This window comes from Stylophora pistillata, chromosome 3 (assembly GCF_964205215.1).
Source record: "Stylophora pistillata chromosome 3, jaStyPist1.2, whole genome shotgun sequence".
Taxonomy (NCBI): Eukaryota; Metazoa; Cnidaria; class Anthozoa; order Scleractinia; family Pocilloporidae; genus Stylophora; species Stylophora pistillata.
Window position 1 is genome coordinate 22306458 of NC_142521.1, and position 20024 is coordinate 22326481.

General features: G+C 39.6%; 2 protein-coding genes across 6 annotated transcripts in view; one reads left to right on the forward strand and one right to left on the reverse strand.

Annotated features, from left to right (window-relative positions):
• LOC111341234 (uncharacterized) overlaps nt 1–6705 on the forward strand; it is a 35840-nt gene extending 29135 nt beyond the window's left edge. For all 4 annotated transcript variants that reach the window (XM_022948187.2, XM_088754387.1, XM_088754388.1 and 1 more), the window contains 10 exons: nt 1210–1284; nt 1569–1648; nt 2754–2807; nt 3119–3194; nt 3517–3636; nt 4053–4197; nt 4834–4976; nt 5386–5464; nt 5678–5741; nt 6269–6705. In XM_022948187.2, the coding sequence (XP_022803922.2) occupies nt 1210–1284; nt 1569–1648; nt 2754–2807; nt 3119–3194; nt 3517–3636; nt 4053–4197; nt 4834–4976; nt 5386–5464; nt 5678–5741; nt 6269–6290 (858 nt within the window). In that variant the 3' untranslated portion in view covers nt 6291–6705. The remainder of the gene's footprint in view (nt 1–1209; nt 1285–1568; nt 1649–2753; nt 2808–3118; nt 3195–3516; nt 3637–4052; nt 4198–4833; nt 4977–5385; nt 5465–5677; nt 5742–6268) is intronic.
• Nucleotides 6706–7452: 747 nt separating this feature from the next.
• LOC111341236 (melanopsin) lies at nt 7453–19556 on the reverse strand. Of its 2 annotated transcripts, none has more exons than XM_088754394.1 (3): nt 19419–19556; nt 10255–10931; nt 7453–8091 (listed from the first exon to the last, which is right to left on the reverse strand). In XM_088754394.1, the coding sequence occupies exons 2-3, from the start codon at nt 10893–10895 to the stop codon at nt 7689–7691; spliced, it is 1044 nt and encodes a 347-aa protein (XP_088610520.1). In that variant the 5' UTR covers nt 10896–10931; nt 19419–19556; the 3' UTR covers nt 7453–7688. The 2 variants fall into 2 exon arrangements, with proteins under 2 accessions (XP_088610520.1, XP_022803925.2); XM_022948190.2 differs by having other exon boundaries at nt 19357–19550.
• Nucleotides 19557–20024: the final 468 nt, after the last annotated feature.

A 20024-nucleotide genomic window follows, 5' to 3' on the forward strand; every position in this document is an offset into this window, starting at 1 on the left:
GAAACTAAGTATAGGATGATGTTATTCAATGAGTGCTCTTAAGAAGAGTCGAGCCTACGACTTTCCGATAAGGGGGAGACTGGAGTGTCCGAAGAACAAATCGGAAGGTCGTCGGCTCGACTTCTATTGAGAGCACTCGGAATTTTTTCTCCTGGTACGCCTGCGTCATTCACTGAATATCATCATCTTTTCATTAAATTGATTGTGCTGTAATGTTATATTGTTGTGTGTCGAATCTCTCGAGTGTTGGTCTGAAGGTTTCTAAATGATTTCTTCCAGACTCTCGTAGTCGTGTTCCTCACATTAAATTAATGATGTTGACTTGTAAATTAGAGAGAGAGAAGTAATTTGGATGTATCAACAAAGTTAAAGAAGTAAATTGGCCACCGTAACGATTACAAAAGCTGACGTTTCGAGCGTTAGCCCTTCGTCGGAGCGAATTGAGGAATTGTGGGTTGTGTGCTTTTAAAGGCAGAAAATGGAGCTACGTTATTGGTGGGAACATGGCAACGAGAAATGAGTGGAAGGAAAAGCGTTCGTTGATCCCTGTGGGATTTAGACTGCCGGTTTGAAAGATGAGCTTTTGTTCAAGAGTTTTACGGCTTTCCGTGCTACCTAAGTGTAAGGAAAGACCGCAGATTGCCATATGTTACTAAGAATGATTAGGTAAATTAAAGTGTCTAGCGACTGGTTTCGATGTGTCCTTGTCATTCTTTTCCACGTCGCGAAGGTGTTCTCGGAATCGGTCACCTAGTCTTCTGCCTGTTTCGCCGATGTATATCTTTTTGCAATAAGTACAAGTTATGCAACAGATTACATTGGCGGAGGTGCACGTGAAGTGATCGGTGATCTTAATGGATCGTTTGGGTCCCGATATTTTATCAGTGTTGTGAATGAAAGGATACGTTTTGCATCGTGCACGAGTGCATTTAAAAGTGCCTGGTTGGTCATCAGTCTTAAAGAACTTCTGACCAAAAAATTACCTATGTTTTTGTCGCGTTTGAATGAAATGAGCGGAGGCTGCGAAAAGGTAGTGCTTGTCTCTGGATCGTTTTGAAGTAATTTAAAGTTTTTAAAAATGATAGATTTAAGTGAGTGGTTGTGAGGGTGAATGGAATGCGGTCGGAATCTGCCTTTTGTGACGTTTGTAGTGCTGAATGTCGATCAATAAGAGAGACAGAAGGTTTCATCAAAACTGCCTTTGTGTAGGCCAGCAAGTTCCTGATCGCTGAAGTACATTCAGTCCTCCCAAGGTTCCTGAAAGATTGCGATGCCGATCAGTTGGTGAGAAAACTGTTCTTTTCTCTTCCACAACTTTGGGCTATTATATTGTTGTTGTTGTTGTTGTTGTTACTGTTGTTGTTTTTGATGTGGCGTTTTCGTGTGTTCAGGCAAATCTTTACACCAGAAGAGCCTTTGTTAGTATCCTCTTTTTAGAATGGCGAAGGTTAATATCCACACTGCTTGAACCCCGTTTTGAAAAGGTCTTGGTGAAAGGTCACGCTCCCTAGAGAAAAACAATGTGTCCAATCTTCAACTTGAAACTATGTGTTTTTATTATCAAACAGATCATGATCTTCCCGGTGCTAGTACATTATATTGCACAATTCTTTGAGGATTCTGCCGTGTGCAGAGCGCTGCTGGATGGGTGAGCTGCCAGTTTTTATACTAATTAAAAAAAATTGCGTTTTTTAAAACTTTTTCTGCGCAGTCTTAATCAATATACACTACTTAGATTTAAATCTTTCTTCTTCTGTATCTTATTTTTTTTCTTAATAAGTTTTTTTAAGCCACCAAACAAAATTACAAACAATTAATGATGAGTGTTTCCAGTCTGAACTGAAAGTAGATGCTACTTATCAACTGGATATGCATTAGTTTCACGATAACGGTAACTTAGCATGTTTGTCGATTGTGGATATAATCACAGGGAACCCACACAAGCGGCGTGTCTGGTCGTTTGTTCGAAATATAAAGAAATGTATGGGAGAATATTGAAGAGTCGTAATATCGTAAACTTGTATCAAGGGATGTCTATGTTAAGGCTCAAAATAAATATAGACCTACCTCACTTGCTGTGTACTGTCATTTCTGTGGTTCTAAATGGCGAATTTGAGCGATTTGGTGGGTTTTGCGTTGACTGTTACTTTACGTATAAGAAGGAGACAAGGGTGGAAAGCTCATTTTTGACCGCCCCTGCGCGAAGCCGATTTTCACCCAGAAATTAGAATCGCCCGGCTGCCATATCGAGCACCAGATAAACTAAAAGGTTGACGCTTCTTCTCGTGTCATTCAATCCAAGATCCATTCAAAATCCAAGCGCTAACCGCCAAAACAATTATCGAGAGGTGCAGCTTTCCAAGCGATCGGCATCCGCGGCACAGATTTCGTATGCCAGGGAGCAACCGTCACGCTGTATGCTCCACGCTGATTGGATGATTGTAAACAATGCTCTGTTTCAATTGTCTCCTTCTTACAACGTAAACTTTATATTTCGAACAAACGACCAGACACGCCGCCTGTGTGGGCTCCTGTGATATAATTAGATAAGAACGTGTATTCGTTCGTTTCACAATATGCACTTGATTAATTGTAGATCGCGTCGTTTCGACACCTCTACCACAGATATTCGACTTTTGAAGCCTAGTTGAAATGCAGTAGATGTCGCAGGTGAAATTGATGGAGACTCTATCTATATGTTGGGTCGACCGATTTATGTTTCATTTATCATTTTAATTTGATTGCCTTTTCAGCTTGTACATCATACTATACCGGGTGGAGGAAATGCATATGCAGGGAGATACAGGGTGAGAATACTTCATTAATATCTTTACAGTTGATGAGTTGATCAATTCGAAGCTTCAACACCCCCCCCCCCCTCCAACCCGGGCAACCCCACCCCACCGAGGCTAGGTTCAGATTCCCCACCCCACCGAGGCTAGGTTCAGATTCCCCACCCCGCGGGTACGAACGATGATCAAACGCCTGTTGGTTGCCCGCTGGGATGTTGAATTTTTTAACTGATCGGTCATAGCTTCAGCGCAAGTGCGCTCGCGGGTGTAATGGCCGAAAGTATGGTCTTTTGTTATGATTCTCCTATCTTTTGTGTGATTTGCAGAGACGATGTACACTCGCTGGTGCAGACCTATCTGGATTTCTCCCTTCTTGGCCTCAGAGACGTAATTAATACGAAGGTAACTTCTACCGACTAGTATTCTTACGCTTCATTAGAAATTTAAGTATTGTCGTTTGTCTCACAATGTTGTCACTTCTGATGTGGATCATGAAATTTCGACTGCATTCTGCTATTCTTGAAGCAGTCTGCAGTTAAAATGTTGCAATCCACATCGAAAGTGATTGAACCACGAGATAAATGGTAGTTCTTGTAATCAGCGAGTTAAAAATAATGGAAATTCTCTGGAATGACCTTTTAATACCAGGCTGACAATTCATTTCTTAAAAAGCATCCATAGATAGTGAAATTAATGTTTGCCTATCTTACCTCTTCGTCACCAGGAGTTGGAGTTACAGGTGGTGCGGGAGGTCCTTGAAGTGTTCATTCGAGTTTGCATTTTTCTTGATCAACCTACATTTCTCAGCTTTGTGTTCAAAGCCATCAGTAACAGGCTGGACTATGTAAGTATTCCATATGCAAAGAGCCAGTAAGAACCAAAAGGAAATAAATCTATAATAACCCATATAATGGTGGATTTCTCCCGACTCCGTTGGTAAATTTTTTGCCTCGTTTGATAATTCTCTTTATCTATATCACATGTTTATTTCTTTCCATCTGATTTCTTTGTGTCGTAGGCCAATTATTGTTTGTTCTCTTTTCATGTTAACATTGCGACTCAGTTGATTTACTCGTAACTTGTTACAAATATTAATACAGAGAAGAAACAAATCAGTCAGAGAAAGAAAATTAATATTTTGATTAGAGCAGATTTCTCGTTACTTCTTTGAAAGCAGTAGATAGCAGATGGATTGAACTTCAGGACGTAACATGGTAAAACTACCCGATTTCAAGTCTCCGTTTCTTGTCTCGTATTCAGGAACCCGACCTGGTGCGTCTTATGAGTGAGGACGAAGGCAGCAACAGATTGAACGAGACACCTGATTTACTGATCCTGTCTAACGATATACCGACCAGTCCTGCAGAGGAACTCATCATAACAGGCGAAGACGAGGAGGATCCTGGTTAGTACCTCATGGAACTTACTTGTAACTTACCTGAAAAGAGAGTTGTTTGACTCCTGACACAAAATCGGCAGTCCAAATTCTTGCAGAGTTTTCAGTGAAGAATATACTCATAATCTAGCCAACCGATAATATTCACCGAGCCGTAACGCGGTGAGGTGAGTAGCAACCTCCCTCGCCGATGCTGAAGTGAATAATTTTTTTGGGCGTGTACAGTGTGTACAGTGTGTACCACACAAGCTGAATGACTAGCGGATCAAACAGTCTTGGCAACCATTTCGTAATTTTCTAACCAATTCCGAGCCAGCCAATCAATAAATTGACTTGAGTCTAATATATTTTGGTTCAATATTGTCACTATATCAATACGGTACAATACAAGACACAGCAAGTTCTTAGACCCCTCTGTCTAATTTGTAAATGACCAATGAGGAGAGGCAAACTCTTAATTAGGGAACGATACAAGAGCATCCTGTGCATGTGCGCATTTGCTTGGGTTCAAAAAGTCTACGTGGTATTTGTATTCGCATTTTACTGCTAAGGTTCCTGGTAAATGCTGTACTCAGATGCAAGTTTACAGGTTTAAGGTTTATCGAGTTTGGTGCCTTTCACGTCTTCTTTTGATCGATTGTTTAGACGCTGGTCGTGTAATGCAAGAGTCAGTAGCTCTGGACACGTCACATGAGAGTAGTCGAGGTACAACACGATTGCCCAGCCCAGAAATAAGCTTGGACAATGAAGAATTCTCTGATTGGGACAGCTGGGAAGATGAGAACGAGGTACAGGTGTAGCGTAAGGACGTTTTTCCACTTGGAAGGCTTTAGGGGGCGGGGGCTTGGCATAGGGTCCCATCAGTCCTATTGAAGGCTTTATCTTCTCCGTTCCTGGTGTTTCCTCGCCGAGGATTCTCAGTTAGAAAGGGCTTAAGTGCTTTTGGCAGGAACACAATAGAATCCCGCCATGGTAAAGAATATGTTTTCGCAGGCTTCTTTAGTTTTTTTATGGAGAGCATGAATATCGAGAATCGTTTTTCATTCAGTAACATTCCTTTCCTCTTCTGGTAAAGGGAAAAACACATTTAAAAAAAAAAAGAAGAAAAGCTTTCATGGCTATTTATCATTTATTGTTAGGTCTCGAGTTTCATATTCTGTTTGTCGTTTTTTTGTTTTTGTTTTTTTTTTATTATAGAATGAAACTGTTCTTATGAAGTTGTTTTCGGAATTTCTGCGTCAAATAAGTCAAGTCTTTCAATCAAGAAGCGCAGAAGGTTTGTTATTCTTTCTTTTAGAGCAGTTCTTAGCGATGATGGAGATGGATTCATCTCCCATAGATTTTCTTGGTCCCTTACTCGGGATAAATGACTATGATCTTTCTTTGAATTTCTCTTTTCCACTGAAAACCATTCATTTTCATTTCTTTAAAAAAAAAAAACAAAGGGAAAGAGGGTGTTATGTAACGCCTTTTAGTTATTTCTTTTTAGGCTATTCTGTATTTCGAGAAGAACTCCTTAAGTGTGGGGATACAGATCAGAAGGCCATAACAAAGTAAGCAGAAATGTTTACCTCTAGAGTTGAGTTAACGCGCTTTTTGCTGCAACAAGTTTTTATAAGATTTACAGAGCTCTTCTATTCCGAACCAGAAACATTTCTCTGCACTTAGTATCACCGTTCCACCTAATGTAATGATTGAAGTCTTTACATCGATCAGTCCACTTGTTCACGTTGCGGAGTATTGGTCGGTTGGTTGGTTAGCCTGTGACCAGGCCCTCATAAAAAGCGCTGCAGGACGCGTATTTCCACCCGCGGGCAGATTGGAGACTAGTCAGGGACAGGTTGGCCCCTTGCAAACCCCTGTCGCCGGCTCGAGTTGCTCAAGGCCTCATACTTTCCGGCGAGCGAAGATACGCTCGTGCTGGAGTGCTAATATGTTGGATTTGCTCAGAGGATGTTTGCGGATATACATTCCAAACCTTACAATCTCAGAAAATTGTACTGCATGATTAGTTTTAAATTTAGCTGATTACTTTAATTACTTCCCATTATGATGTTTCTTTGTTTTCGTCTCTCCCAAGCATAATGTCGTTCCAAGGGTGACAGACCTGAGTGCCGCATACTTGGTAAACATTACTGGAGCGTTAGCCGATAATGTCCGATTGTTGGCACTGAACTACATTGACATTGAACGAATGACTGACTGAAGCGAGAAATAAAACAAAGCGAATGGAAGGAATGTTCCCGTTTGGATTCGCTTGCTTAATCCGAGAGACAACGCGGGAAGAGTGTTCAATTTGCCCTCCATGACTTGTTTTCTGTCATTTGATAATGTTTCCTGACAGTAATGAATCACGGTTTTAACTTTTTTAGGTTTATTTTTAAATGTACACTTGTTGATAACAGTATGTTGCAGTTGCTTCTCTGTGCACAGCCAGGTAATGGTTCCCAACACACGAACCAAAGTGAAAACTGTCAATCCCATTTTATATTACAATAAACGTATTGCATTCCGGCAGGCCTTGGATTTGATCTCAAAAGAGGAAGGGGCGTGGCAGTACCAGAGCGCAAAATACACTTACAATCTCATCGCCACTTTTTAAAGTCGGGCATCTCGCTTCTATTTTAAACCATTTTTAGTGCAAGATTATCAGACAGCATTCCTCATTCCTTTTGTGGCTATTCCTCAATGGGGAAGGGGCGAAGGCAGCGTGGTCGAGGGGTTAGCGTGTCGGACTTGCGATCCGCCGCTCCCGGGTTCAAGTCCCGCCCTGGCCACCACCTGGATTTGTTTCACGGTAGCCCCGAGTTTCAAATCCTTGGCCATGCTTGTAATATAGCCAACTGGTTTGCCTTCGGCCAGTTGGGATTCCTAATAATGTTATTTTCAATTTGAATTATTTGTTTCAGTTGTTTGGTGGAAAATCTGTAAACTAGCTTCTAGCTGAGTGTTTCTCCACGTTAAAAACTGTTTATTATTATTATTTATTATTATTATTATTACTTGAATAAAAACGCGACACATTGCTTCTTGGATGAGCGGCTCCTTTTGAGGGTTTGAAAGATTTGGTTCGATCTGGTTTGCGAGAGACTGTGTGGGAAATATGAAGAGCAGTCGCTGCATTGAACCTAAAGAGCACGTGGCGCGTTTACAATATTGGTGTGGATTGTGTCGTTAACGGAATGGTCATTCAACATCATAATCATGATGGTATCCAGCTTTCCTTTCTTCCGTAGCTAGTGTTCCCTTAAAACAAGTGGGATGAATGTTTTACATTTGTTTATGACCCGTGCGTAAGAAGTACTCGTGTATTTAAATAACTTGTACATCGTACCCGTCAGCGCTGGAAACTGCCTTGTTATTTTCGCTAACATGCGTTCTTGTAGGTTTATTTTAGGTTTGTGACCGCTGTCATGCATCATTTTTGCCGCTAAGATAGTTCTTGAACGGCTTTCTGTTTTTTGTGTTGCACTTGATTTAGAATGCAACAATAAATACCATTATAAAGCTGTGTCCTCTTGTTGTGGATTGATAATTACTGAGTTCACATAACTACTCGGCGCTGGACTGTTTCTAAGAACTGACGGATTAACCCGAATGACGCTATTACTACCGAGAAACAATCCCTTCAGCGAAGTACGGTAGGTACCATTTGTGAAGGCATACACGATGGGGTTATAAATTACAGACGCCTTTGCCATCAGTTCAGGAATTTCCGCTTCCCCGGATGAAATCACGTGACGGCCATTTATGAGAGCAACCATGCTTACTACACTATACGGCAACCAACTTATCACGAACGCGGCTATAGAAAAAGATGTCATGCGCACAAGCCTCATTTTAGATTTCATTCGACATGCTCGAATCATCGGGTTTCCTTCCAGAGGTACTCGTCGAATTACCCTGAGGAAGATAAAAGAAATGACAGACGAAATTCGGGAGCAGACTAGATAGGGTTAAAGTAGGGCTAAATAGGGTTAAAGTGAAACATCTCTGCATGACTGCAGTCCCCTTTAACATTTGAGTCCACTTATAAATATTCTTGCTCTGTTTTGAGACTGGAACATGTGCTCCAATATATATTGATGCTGAAAACATACAGCAGAGTGTGGAACTTAATGATACCGTCCTTGCCCGTTGTTTCCCTCTCGTTTAACGCTAGGCTTTGATTAAGAATTCACCTGTTATGCTCACGTTATCCACAGTTGTTCATGGTCTAGATATAGCTTGGGAAAACTGCCCTTTAAAATTTCTTTCCTAGAAGAGTGTTCGAAGGCAGTACCTGATTAATTTGTTCAAAACAAACATATCTGTTCTAGTTTGAAATTCTTTTGAGTATTGATCAAACGAAGTCTCTGTTTTGTCACGACGAGATGGCCCCCTTTGTAGCCCCCGTAGTCGGGTAGTGTTACTTACGCGGGGTACCCGCCTTCAAAGCCGGGCATACAGATTCCTGTGGCTTTCTTTACGCCACTTTGCTAATTCTGTGCGTTCAAATCAATGCTGGGATTCAAGTCTCTTAGGGAGCAAATTGATTGTTCGCACAGCCTCGATCTTTGTTGTTTAATTTGGATTAATGAAAGTTGCGGTTCACAAAGGCGATAAGGACTAAAGCGATTTCAAGAGAAGCTTTGCGACATTTGGGCTATTACTTGGACCCGTAAGCATATATTATATTAGGTGATGATATGACCAAAAGGTATTCTTCAATCGAAGATTTTGCCATGAAATTATTCAACTTTCAGAATTCTTTGTTACGAAAAAAATCAAGAATAGGAACGGAAAATAGGCACATCATGAAAACGCTGATACAATTGTGATCTTTGATAGTAGAGAAAAATCGAGTTTCCAGATGGGATTTGAACCCACGACCCTCCGTGATCTAGTCGGATGCTCTAACCACTGAGCTACAGGAGACTCTATGGTGAGCAAGGGTCAATTAGTGGGTATTGACTGGAACCGCATCACGCGGCTACACAGCCAAACATCAGCTAGCGCATAGAAGCTCACTAACAGCATCACGCTGTCACATTAAAGAAAAAAAACATTAAAGATTGTTTATTTCATCTTTACGTGCTCACTTTGGAGGCTGGTTGGCTGCATGTGATGCTTTAATGTGACAGCGTGATGCTGTTAGTGAGCTTCTATGCGCTAGCTGATGTTTGGCTGTGTAGCCGCGTGATGCGGTTCCAGTCAATACCCACTAATTGACCCTTGCTCACCATAGAGTCTCCTGTAGCTCAGTGGTTAGAGCATCCGACTAGATCACGGAGGGTCGTGGGTTCAAATCCCATCTGGAAACTCGATTTTTCTCTACTATCAAAGATTGTTTACAATTGTGATCGAAGCTGAAAATGTCATGAACATGTAACTTTCGGGATATCTTCAGTTATTGTTACACGTTCTCCCCGGCCGATCATGAGGCGAAAAAGTGTTTGCAAACATACACTATTTAAAACATCTGTGAAGTGTTTCCATACCCTACAACAACAAAGAAACAACTTGCCCCTTGAGGGACCTGGTACAGAGTTGGCCAATCCCAGCGTGTTGGCTCAGTATTGGCAAAGTCGCGTATTCTACGGAGATCGTTTAGATGGGAAATAAAAAGGAACTTTCGACCGAAAATAGTTTGGAAAAGCAGGACCATTTTCAAATTTCTTCTAAACCACTTGGCCTAATAATTTGTCATTGGCAATACCATCAGCCTCTTCCATCAAATTTCAAGCTTGTTAACCATTTTATGCCCTATAATCAGTGCGTATATTCCCCATACTGTTCCCTGTCCGTTTCTCAAGAAACTGATAAGAATTTGTTTGACAATCAAGAGCTGTGTTAGTTGGCGATCATTTCCCCTATTCTCACGAAACTTAATGTGTGATTTTCGGGGGTGATATTGCAAGGAGAAATTAGATGCTGGTCACTCTTAGGGAAAACAGGGTCAATGAAACTCACTGCGGCAGCGGCTAAGAAAGCTACCTCTTATTGTGTTCAAGAAACACAATTGATCTTTCGTCATATGGTCAGCGTAACTTGAATCTAAGGACTTATTCAATAATGTGCACATACCTATAGATCATGTAATGAAACGTTCCAATTACAGTAAGCGGAAGACAGAAGCCAAAAACCAATAGGAAGACAATGTACGCTACGCCACCCATCTCAGAAGTTGTCCACTCAGGGGCGCAGCTTATGCCAGCTTTACCGGGTACAGCCTTGGTCCAGCCAATCACAGGAGGTAGATTGAGCAATATCCCGTATAGCCACGTACCTAACACCAGCAGAAACATATTTTTAGCATGTATTTTAGCTTTTGGCAAAGTCTGTTTGATACCGTAATACATAACACCGCTCATCACAACTAATGTCGCGATAGCGGTTATACCAATAGCGCCATTTGCAAAGGCGGACCACTTGCATCGCAGTGATCCTTCCTTGAGCGGTTGGTCAACAAGATTCGACGCAATTGCCACGGGGTACACCACGATAACTATAAGAATGTCTCCAACTGCTAGGTTGGTCATCAGCGGGGTCAAGACTTTCTTGCGGTGCTCTCGATAGTGAAGAATTATCAGGGTTAACACATTTCCAAGGAATCCAACAGTTACAACAGCAAACATGACCATGGCATAGGCGAAGTACATAGCGCGCCAGTTGAATGATTTTCCTCCTGCTAAGGTGTGGATGTCCTTTGTTGTAATATTATCCATGGAAACAAACTGCTGGGCTCATCAGTTACTGGAAACCTGACCAAAGATAAATATTTGTATCTAAATGAAGAAAATCCCTAATTAGAGAAAACCTGAATGAAACAATGTAGCAGTAACATTTCCATCCATATCGCGAAAAATTTAACCTTCCTTGCACATTTCTCAATTGCAAACCTTGGTAATCGTCTTCATTCCTAAACAACCTCAATCTCGTTCCGCGCTGCCGCATGCGGTTTACTGCAACCTTTTCGATGTTTCTCCTTATTCGTGAATTCTTAATCATAGCTTCACCTTTTAATAAATGGCGATTTCAATGTCCCGGGTAGACAAAAGCGGAGGTCTAAATAGACCATAACGAAACAAGGATGTTTTCAAAGCGTCCCACGCAGTCGTCCGTTAGGAAGTGATTGCCCTCATCCACTTACCATAGCGTAGGATGTGAGGTGCTCTTACTAATAAAAGGTTAAGAGCTTAGATTAATAATAAGAGCAAAGGCAAGGTGCAGATATATCTAACAGAGTGTTGCCATTCATGTGAGCAGGGATTCTGAGATTAACTTGGCTATTTTAAGACTGTGTAACATTGGATGGAATCTCGATGTGATGAAAGCCTTTTTATTTGGTAGCTTCTTTTAGTTTTAATATTGTTATATTTATCTTTGACTGACCTTGAGAACCTTATAAACTTGACTGAGCACTTTCTTTCCCTAGGTTTGATACAGGTGAACAAATTAAGAGATTGCATGAAGGGTAATTGAGATTTTGAGACAAAATCCTCCTTAAACCAAAATATTGAGCCTGGCGGCATGATTTGTTTAGTCTCGTTCACCAGAGCATTTCAAAAGAAGATTAATAGTACGTACAGCCGTTATATTGAGAACATTCAACTCAGTGGATCACTTGAGTTCTTCCTGTATTTCACCCTGTTGACGGTGAGGCTATGCTAAGATTGTATAGTTCCAGTTGTACCTCGAAGATACGGCTAAGTAAGCACAGTGGTTTAAAAAGAGATTTTGAAAGGGAACCGCACCTTGAAAAAATTGTATTCTAATACAACTTGTTAGGTTAAGCGCAAAACATCCCGTAAGCCTGCTTTTTCTCCCGAACTTCTGTAATTTCCAAAACTGGTAAAACGGAAAATAAACGAATGATGATCCTTAGAATCACCGACTGCGCCTTATACTTTATAACAGGCGCAAATATGTATATGTTGATATTTTATCAAACGTTTCAGTGAGTCAGTGGGTATACAATATAACCCCGCTCACTCGTGCTGATGAGGGAAACGATTCGACATGAAGGGAGTTCGAGTTAACTGGTAAGAAATAACTAAAGAAACTTTCTTCTGGGGAAATAATCTAAACCTGGCAATGGCAATACAACAGGCGATTCTTATAGCAAAGATAATGACTGCCAGTGAAAATTGTTTGATACACGGGCTCACTTGACAAGATTTGCACCGATCGCAGCGCTCTTTCTCCTTCGATGTTTCAGGCTTCGTTTTGAAAAGTTATACAAAAATATATATTACTAATGAAAACTGATTGGCAGACTTTACCGGCTATTCGCAGTGGTGAGCGATGAAAGTCGCAGCAACGGGCGCATAAGGTGAATCTAGCGAATTTGAATCAACGACATTTATATGGTCAAATTGAAATCCCTGTACCACTGGGCACCGTCAACGATTCTCGTCGTCGTGATCGAGTTAACGCGAAATTCGAGTTTGCAAAGTTTGGGTCAGTGAGGTCCTATTTAAGGTTTAGAGGCGCACACAAGATCACCATGTTCATTTTTTTCAAATTTTCAGAAAACATAATAGCTTTTGGGTATATTGAAATTTCTTTAAAATCAGGCATTCATTTATTCATTTAAATCGGCAGGTAGGTTGAGTATTGCTGACTCTGAAAATAATTGCTAAATTTAGCTAACAGAGAATTTTAGCTGGGCACCTGGGATTACAGAAGTTATGGACAGTTTGAGACGTTCCTAGAGGTTGCAGCAGTAAATATCTCCATATAAGTGGTTCGCATAGCCTATGGAAATCAACTTAGATAGTCATCGAAGAAGTCACGAAAAGGCTGTTCGAGTTCCTCGCGGTGAGAAAAAAAAAGCCCAGACTTAACGGTGTTTCGTGAATTTTCAAAAGCCTACGCTATGCATATCAAGATTCTAAAAATAAGGTAATCACACACAAAAAAAAGAGGCTTTCTTTTTGAGATACTCCTTTTTAAAAAAAATGGATTATATAGCAAAGAAAATTTTGAAATAATTATTTGAATATTTGATATTACACGGAACTGATTCCTTCAGTTTTAGCCACGTTCTCTTAATTGTTTGTATTTTGTTTTAAGTACTAAATCACTTCTCTGGTACTTTTTTTTTAAGGTCAAACGCGATGTTTTGAAAGCAGCAGTGGTCTCAATCTGTTTTTAAGGAGATCAGTTCTACGATAATAAAATGTGAAGGTAAACTTCTCAGCTCTTGGTGAAAAGAATGGTGAATCAATTCGACAAGAGGTTTTCTTTATACTCGAAACAGATAAATCTTTCACGGTAAAAACCTACCTTTTCACTCAACTTAGTGTCAATGTGGTATTCTCGAATTCTTTACAATCCGGTGGTTCTTTCATAAAAGAAATGTTCGTCACCTACTGCAGAAGTGTCCATTCGCTTGTTCTGAAAAAGGCTACGAAAGTGTTATGTCTTGTTGAAATATTTAAGAGCAGGTTTAGATAACTGGCAGGGAACCTGTCCAGATTTATTCGCCACGTCCAAATGCGGTCAGCAGGGTACACATGTGGTTTTGTTAATTTAAGATAAAGCCATGTGATTCAAAAACAGGATTCAAAAAGCTTAATAAATAATGCAAGCCGAAAAGTTTTTAGTCAATTAGGAGAAAAATCGCGACGAAGACTTTTATCATGATTTTGTCAAAACAGCTAAAACAAAAAAAAATCGGTCATTGTTTTAGAAGAGATTTTTGGATAGACAGTAACGCCTAAGATATTACGATGAAATGTGTGTCTTACCCATTAGTGGTTACGGTTTCGACGGCTATTTTGATATCTGCTTTGATTCTAATAGTCTTCACTTCTCAATAAATGAGTTCCCTCTGATTCTTTAAAGCTGCATGTTTCTATAAAAACACTTGGCATATTTCATTTCTCAAGAATCTTTTCCGAGATGTCAAAACAACAAAGTCTTCGGAGCTTTTGTCAAAGGGGATTTTTCGATATAGAGTATTACACAAGAACGGACATTAAAAATGATTTAAACTCCCATTAGCCGTTCCAAGAAAATATTAAAAAGTGGTTGTGAGACATTTGGGTTTTCAACTCTACAGAAGCACGTGACACGTCGATGAATTGTTGCCAGTCAGCCAGTATTGAAGGTTTCTACGGTGGTTCTCAAGGGCCATCCACCTACAAAAATTTTCATGACTTTATCGCGCGATAACTTTTGCTAAGTCCATTCATTCAAACAATTTGCAATCAACATTATCGCGCGATAGATAAACTTATCGCGCGATAGAACAACTTATCGCGCGATAGAACAACTTATCGCGCGATAGAACTACTTATCGCGCGATAGAACAACTCATCGCGCGATAGAACAACTCATCGCGCGTAGAACAACTTATCGCGCGATAGAACAACTTATCGCGCGATAGAACAACTTGTCGCGCGATAGAAAAACTTATCGCGCGATAGAAAAACTCATCGCACGATAGATCAACTTATCCCGCGATAGATAATATTATCGCGCGATAATTTTATTACTAGCTCCCATAGCCCCACGACCATTAGCACGTGGTCACATCTACAGCAAGATGGCGGACCAAGTTTCAAAGGTGAGTAATTGTTCACGAAATAAAGACTTTTATTCTAGATTTTTGAGCAAGAGACGGTAATCTTTGGATTAAATTAAATTATATTTCTATGCTATCTTAGTAAGTGGGGTTAAAGATATGAGAGGGACTTTATTGCTCTATATTTGAAAGATTGTTTATGAATATAAGGTGTAGGGATACGTTTTTAAACTATATAGGGTATATAAGGTGAAAGATTGTTTATGAATATAAGGCGTAGAAAGCATAGAAATATAATTTAATTCAACCCAAAGATTACCGTCTCTTGCTCAAAAATCAAGAATAAAAGTCTTTATTTCTTGGACAATTATTCACGTTCGAAACTTGGTCCGCCATCTTGCTATGGATGTGACCACGTGCTAATGGTCGTGGGGCCATGGGAGCTAGTAATAAAATTATCGCGCGATAATATTATCTATCGCGCGATAAGTTGTTCTATCGCGCGATAAGTTGTTCTATCGCGCGATAAGTTGTTCTATCGCGCGATAAGTTGTTCTATCGCGCGATAAGTTGTTCTATCGCGCGATAAGTTGTTCTATCGCGCGATAAGTTGTTCAATCGCGCGAGAAGTTGTTCTATCGCGCGAGAAGTTGTTCTATCGCGCAATAAGTTGTTCTGTCGCACGATAAGTTGTTCTATCGCGCGATGCAGTGTTCTATCGCGCGATACAGTGTTCTATCGCGCGATAAGTTGTTCTATCGCGCGATACAGTGTCCTATCGCGCGATACAGTGTTCTATCGCGCGATAAGTTGTTCTATCGCGCGATACAGTGTTCTATCGCGCGATAATGATGATTGTAAATTTTTTGAATGAATGAGCTTTGCAAAACTTATCGCGCGATAAAGTCATGAAAATTTTTGTAGGTGGATGGCCTTGAGAGCCACCGTAGGTTTCAGATGGTAACAACAAATCTTAATTTTGTTTTTGTTTGCGGTACGGTTTGAGTTAGTGATAAAACAAAAACTACAAAGTTCGGTTTAGATTTAGCATAACAACTTTGAATACTTACTGAGCCAATGAAGGTAAATTAATTCAAATTCTGGACTTAAGCATTGATTGCATGGTTTTTTTTTTCCGTTGGTTGATTCTTGCAATGCATTCGACACTTCTCATTTCAGCGGGCGAGCGCGTGGTAAAAATTGAGGACTTCTGTGAATTGGCTCAAACCAAATCAAAGCGTACCATTTAATTTTTCTCTAGATGTCCTGATGATGAATTTAAAGTCAGTGATAGGTTGGAAGTTTTCTGATTTAGCGTCAGTGCCGAAGGCAGGACCTGCAAAGTATCTTTATTTACCTAAAGAAACAACACCTTTCTCATTTCCACCAAAACACAAAACAGCAGACTCAAAAGAAAACAGGTCGCCCTTTTCGATAAACTTTCAATCCCTGAAGTGTTAAAGGCATCAGTGTAAGTAATTAACCTTTTTCCGGCGCTTCCTCCGATCATCTACGTTTCAATGGATAGATCCATTCCATCCATTCGCTGATGCAATTTGGACTGATCAAAGGAAAATTGCCCATTTTGCCGAACTTTGACTTGCTTAGCGCACGTGACTCGTTGAATAGACTGCGAAGGTTACGAGAGAGAGTATTGATATTGATTTCTGGTTCACTATCGTTTCTGATTAGGTCTCTTTTTTTTCTTTTGTTTAAGTTTGAAAAGTTTCACTTTTGCCTTCAGGGCGCAAATCCACCGACAATTTTAGGTTACATCGTATTCCAAAGAAAAGGATTTACAGTGACAAGCAAATCCTACACAGGATGTTTATCTTTAATAGTTTGAATTTGTTTTCATTGACCTAGAATGAGAGGCAATCGTCTAGCTTTGCGCGTTCTACTCCTTTTTTGATTTTTTCCTTATATCTTTTATTTGTCTTCTCCTCTTCCCTATTTCAATGTTACCTCGTGTAAACAAAAGTCAATCGTCACAAGTTTAGAAATATATTCTCGTTAACTGCGGCTGTTTCTTTCATTTGCAAACACAGTCTGAGAATCTCGAATCCCGTCGAAGCTTGAATTGTTTTCAGTCTTGTTTTTCTGCAATTGCTTAAATTGCAGCTAACCTGTGAGAATCATTGCTTTTCTTAACAGCCTGAGAATCTTGCCCAATTTAAAAAATGGATTAAAATTAAAAGTGTCTGTTGCGGTTACCTTCGCCATGTCTCTTTAAAATACTAAATGCTAAACATTCGTAAAGTTAATGCAGTGTCAGAGCGGAATTTTGAAACGAAGCCAAGGGAGAGTGTTCTGCACTTTACAAATCCTGATAAAAAAAAGTCAATACTTCCTTGAGAAAAACAAAGGGAAAAAAAAACCTTCCTAATAGAATTGCCCACAACACTTAATTACACCGACAGGGAGATGAACTAAATGACCGAAATTGATATAACAGATAGTGTGGGGTTTAATGTCATTTTTATCTAATCCGTCGTGTGACATCAATTTACATCCTTAAAGCCCTCTGTTCAAACCAGTGGTTATCCTTCGGCCAATTTTAAGCTTCAACGTACCCCGGGCAACCCCCTGGGAATTTGAACTTTTGAAGATCGGTTTGTTCTAAATCTCTCCTCCTCGAGCAAAAATTGTGTTTAAAAGCCCCATCCAACTTTCTCCTTTTGTGAAAGGCAAAATTAGTGACCTTAAAACCTAGACTATATAGACTAAAAAACCTAGACTATATAAACATTTTTTTCTGAGCCACTCGCTCGCGAAATTGAACTGTCTACCTTAAACACCTCCATATTTGAAGATATAACACTTTTGCTCCACTGAAAAGATTTGGCACTTCTGATTCAAATTCCCCACTCCAGCCAAGCAAGGTTCCAACTCTCCATTTACAGGGCTCGGACGATAGTCAGATGCCCTTGGGTTGTCAGGGAAGAGGGGGAGGGGGAGGTGGGTTGTTGAAGCTTCCAATTGATCGGGCCATCAATATATATATATCTTGTTAGACGTTTTGTTGTGTAGTATCGCTGAGTATTTATACGAGTTGTGTCGAGTCAAAATACAAATAACGAGTAAAAATACTCATCGATACTACACAACAAAACGTCTAATAAGTTATTTATTATCCAACACGCCAAACTGTTGTTTCTGCGGGCGAATTTCGCGGATATTTATTTACGGGGAGTGCGTGACAGAAGTATGCGAAGCGGAACGGAATTGGCGCGTTGTTGTGTTGCTGTTTCTATTTTCTTCATTAAATGAAGAAATTTTCTGGTCGTCAAGCTGTTTTTCTTCGTTCGATTCGTCAAATGAACTTGGATCTATATTTGCCAGCCATTCTGACTCTTCGTCGTCGGAAATATGATTGAAATTGTCCGCCACTTTTTTTTTTTCCGTAACTACAATCCAATTTTTCGCTTGCGCGATGCGAGAAAACCAGTTTAACCGGTACTACAATAGACGAGTGCAAATACCGCGTGATATTTGTACTCGTCTGTGGCGTCATTCGTACTCGTCTAGGTGTAGTTGGATAATAAGATGTTCATATTATGCTCCGATAGTGTAACAAATCGGATGTTGAAAGTTTGTATGTGACCGTATGAATTATGGGAATGACTTTTGGGAATATCATGTCTTTGACATGTCATGTCAGAGGTTTTCTGAGCTCGTATCTGTCTACTCGTTCATTAATCCTATGGATAGTGTGTGCCAATAGAAGACCGAGACATTACAGTGAATACACTCGAACACCTACAATATCAGTTTTGAAGTTCTCAAATCGCTACCACCGAATTAAAAATTTGTCAGTGAAACTTTAAGAAACAGAATCATCTCAGTTTATTGACGAAAATGAGGAGCGTGTGCTATCAAGGCACTTCGTTTTTGTAACTACACAGATGACAATAATAACTATAAGTGTTATTATTTTTGTTATCACTATAATCAAAATATTCGAATGTGATTGGTTATAACCAGCCTAACTTGACCACTAATAGCGAATTTGATTTTGTTTAGTATAGTGGAGAAATCAAAGAATAGGAAAACATTTTACTGATATTTCAAGCGAAATGTGACCATGTCTATTTAATCTGTGAGGTAACAATTTCATTTCAGTCTAATTGAATAGTGGAAAGTTGTCTTTCTTTGAAGAGCAAAAATGTGACAGCTTATCGCTAATTGCTAAAATAATACAATGATCCATGGCCGAAATAATCCTTCCTGATTCTTGAACGCAGTTTACTTACTTAATATCGCTAATGATGTTTTCTTTCAAAAGTTTGTATGTTCACCGTTATATTTTTGCAACGAAACGAATTATTCCAAAGTAGTAGAGCGACTTTTCTCATTCTTCAGATAAAGCATCGAAAAAATCTAAAATGTTGTTGAAATTCAATTCTTTCCTTATTGAATAGCGACTCTCAAAAAGGAAATTTTCGTCATTCATCTGTTTTCCTAAGATTCAACAATCAGGAAACACGTATGACTGTAATTTTCTTGTTCCTTTTTCAAACGTTCCTCATTTTTAATAAGGATTTACTTTTAATGAAACGAATTACTTATTCCAAAGCAGCAAATACAACGGACTCTTCCAATTCTTCAGATGAAATATCGAGATACCACGAAATTCTTCAAAATTCAGTGCTTACCTTTGTGAACCAAATGGTGATACTCAAAAAGGAAAATTTCCTAAGTTCATTGATCTGTTTACCTGCAATTCAAAACCGAATTTTGAAATGCGTGTGAATATGATTCGGTTGTTCCTTATGTCAAATCGTTTCTTGTATTCAGTGAGGATTTACATGCCGAGCCCACAGTCGATACATTATACCAGACCAGATTAGTCACATTATGTTTACATTATACTTTCATGAGAAAGTTTCCCATTTGGCAATTGTCTTATTTGTCCTCGAGTCTCTTCTGGATGTTTTAGGGAAAATAAATATTTCATGCCCAAGGCCTTGGAATCATGCTAGAATGTGGGCTTAATGACTGGCTGGTCTATCTGGTGAGAAGAAACCACAATACAAACACATCGCCGTGAATGGATACGAAAAATGCCAGGTGTGCTGATGATGTTTTGAGCCAATGACTTTGTATATAAGTAACATACACGAGAGAGGGAAATGCAAATTTTATTTGTAGTCGTAAAAAGCACTTTTTAATGAACACTGGTCGATAAAAACAAAAAAACCAGACACCAAAGATAAGAAAGAAGCGTTTGAATATGAATATAACTTTCCACGTAACTTTAACCTGCTTCTTCAGATGAAATGTTTCTGCACGAAAATGATTACATCACTACCTATTCAGAAAT

Coding starts and splice junctions, on each gene's coding strand:
- LOC111341236 (XM_088754394.1), bottom strand. CDS start 10,895: ATGGATAATATTACAACAAAGGACATCCACACCTTAGCAGGAGGAAAA. Junction 8,092..10,254: donor TTTCATTACATGATCTATAG/GTATGTGCACAT, acceptor TATCTTCCTCAG/GGTAATTCGACGAGTACCTC.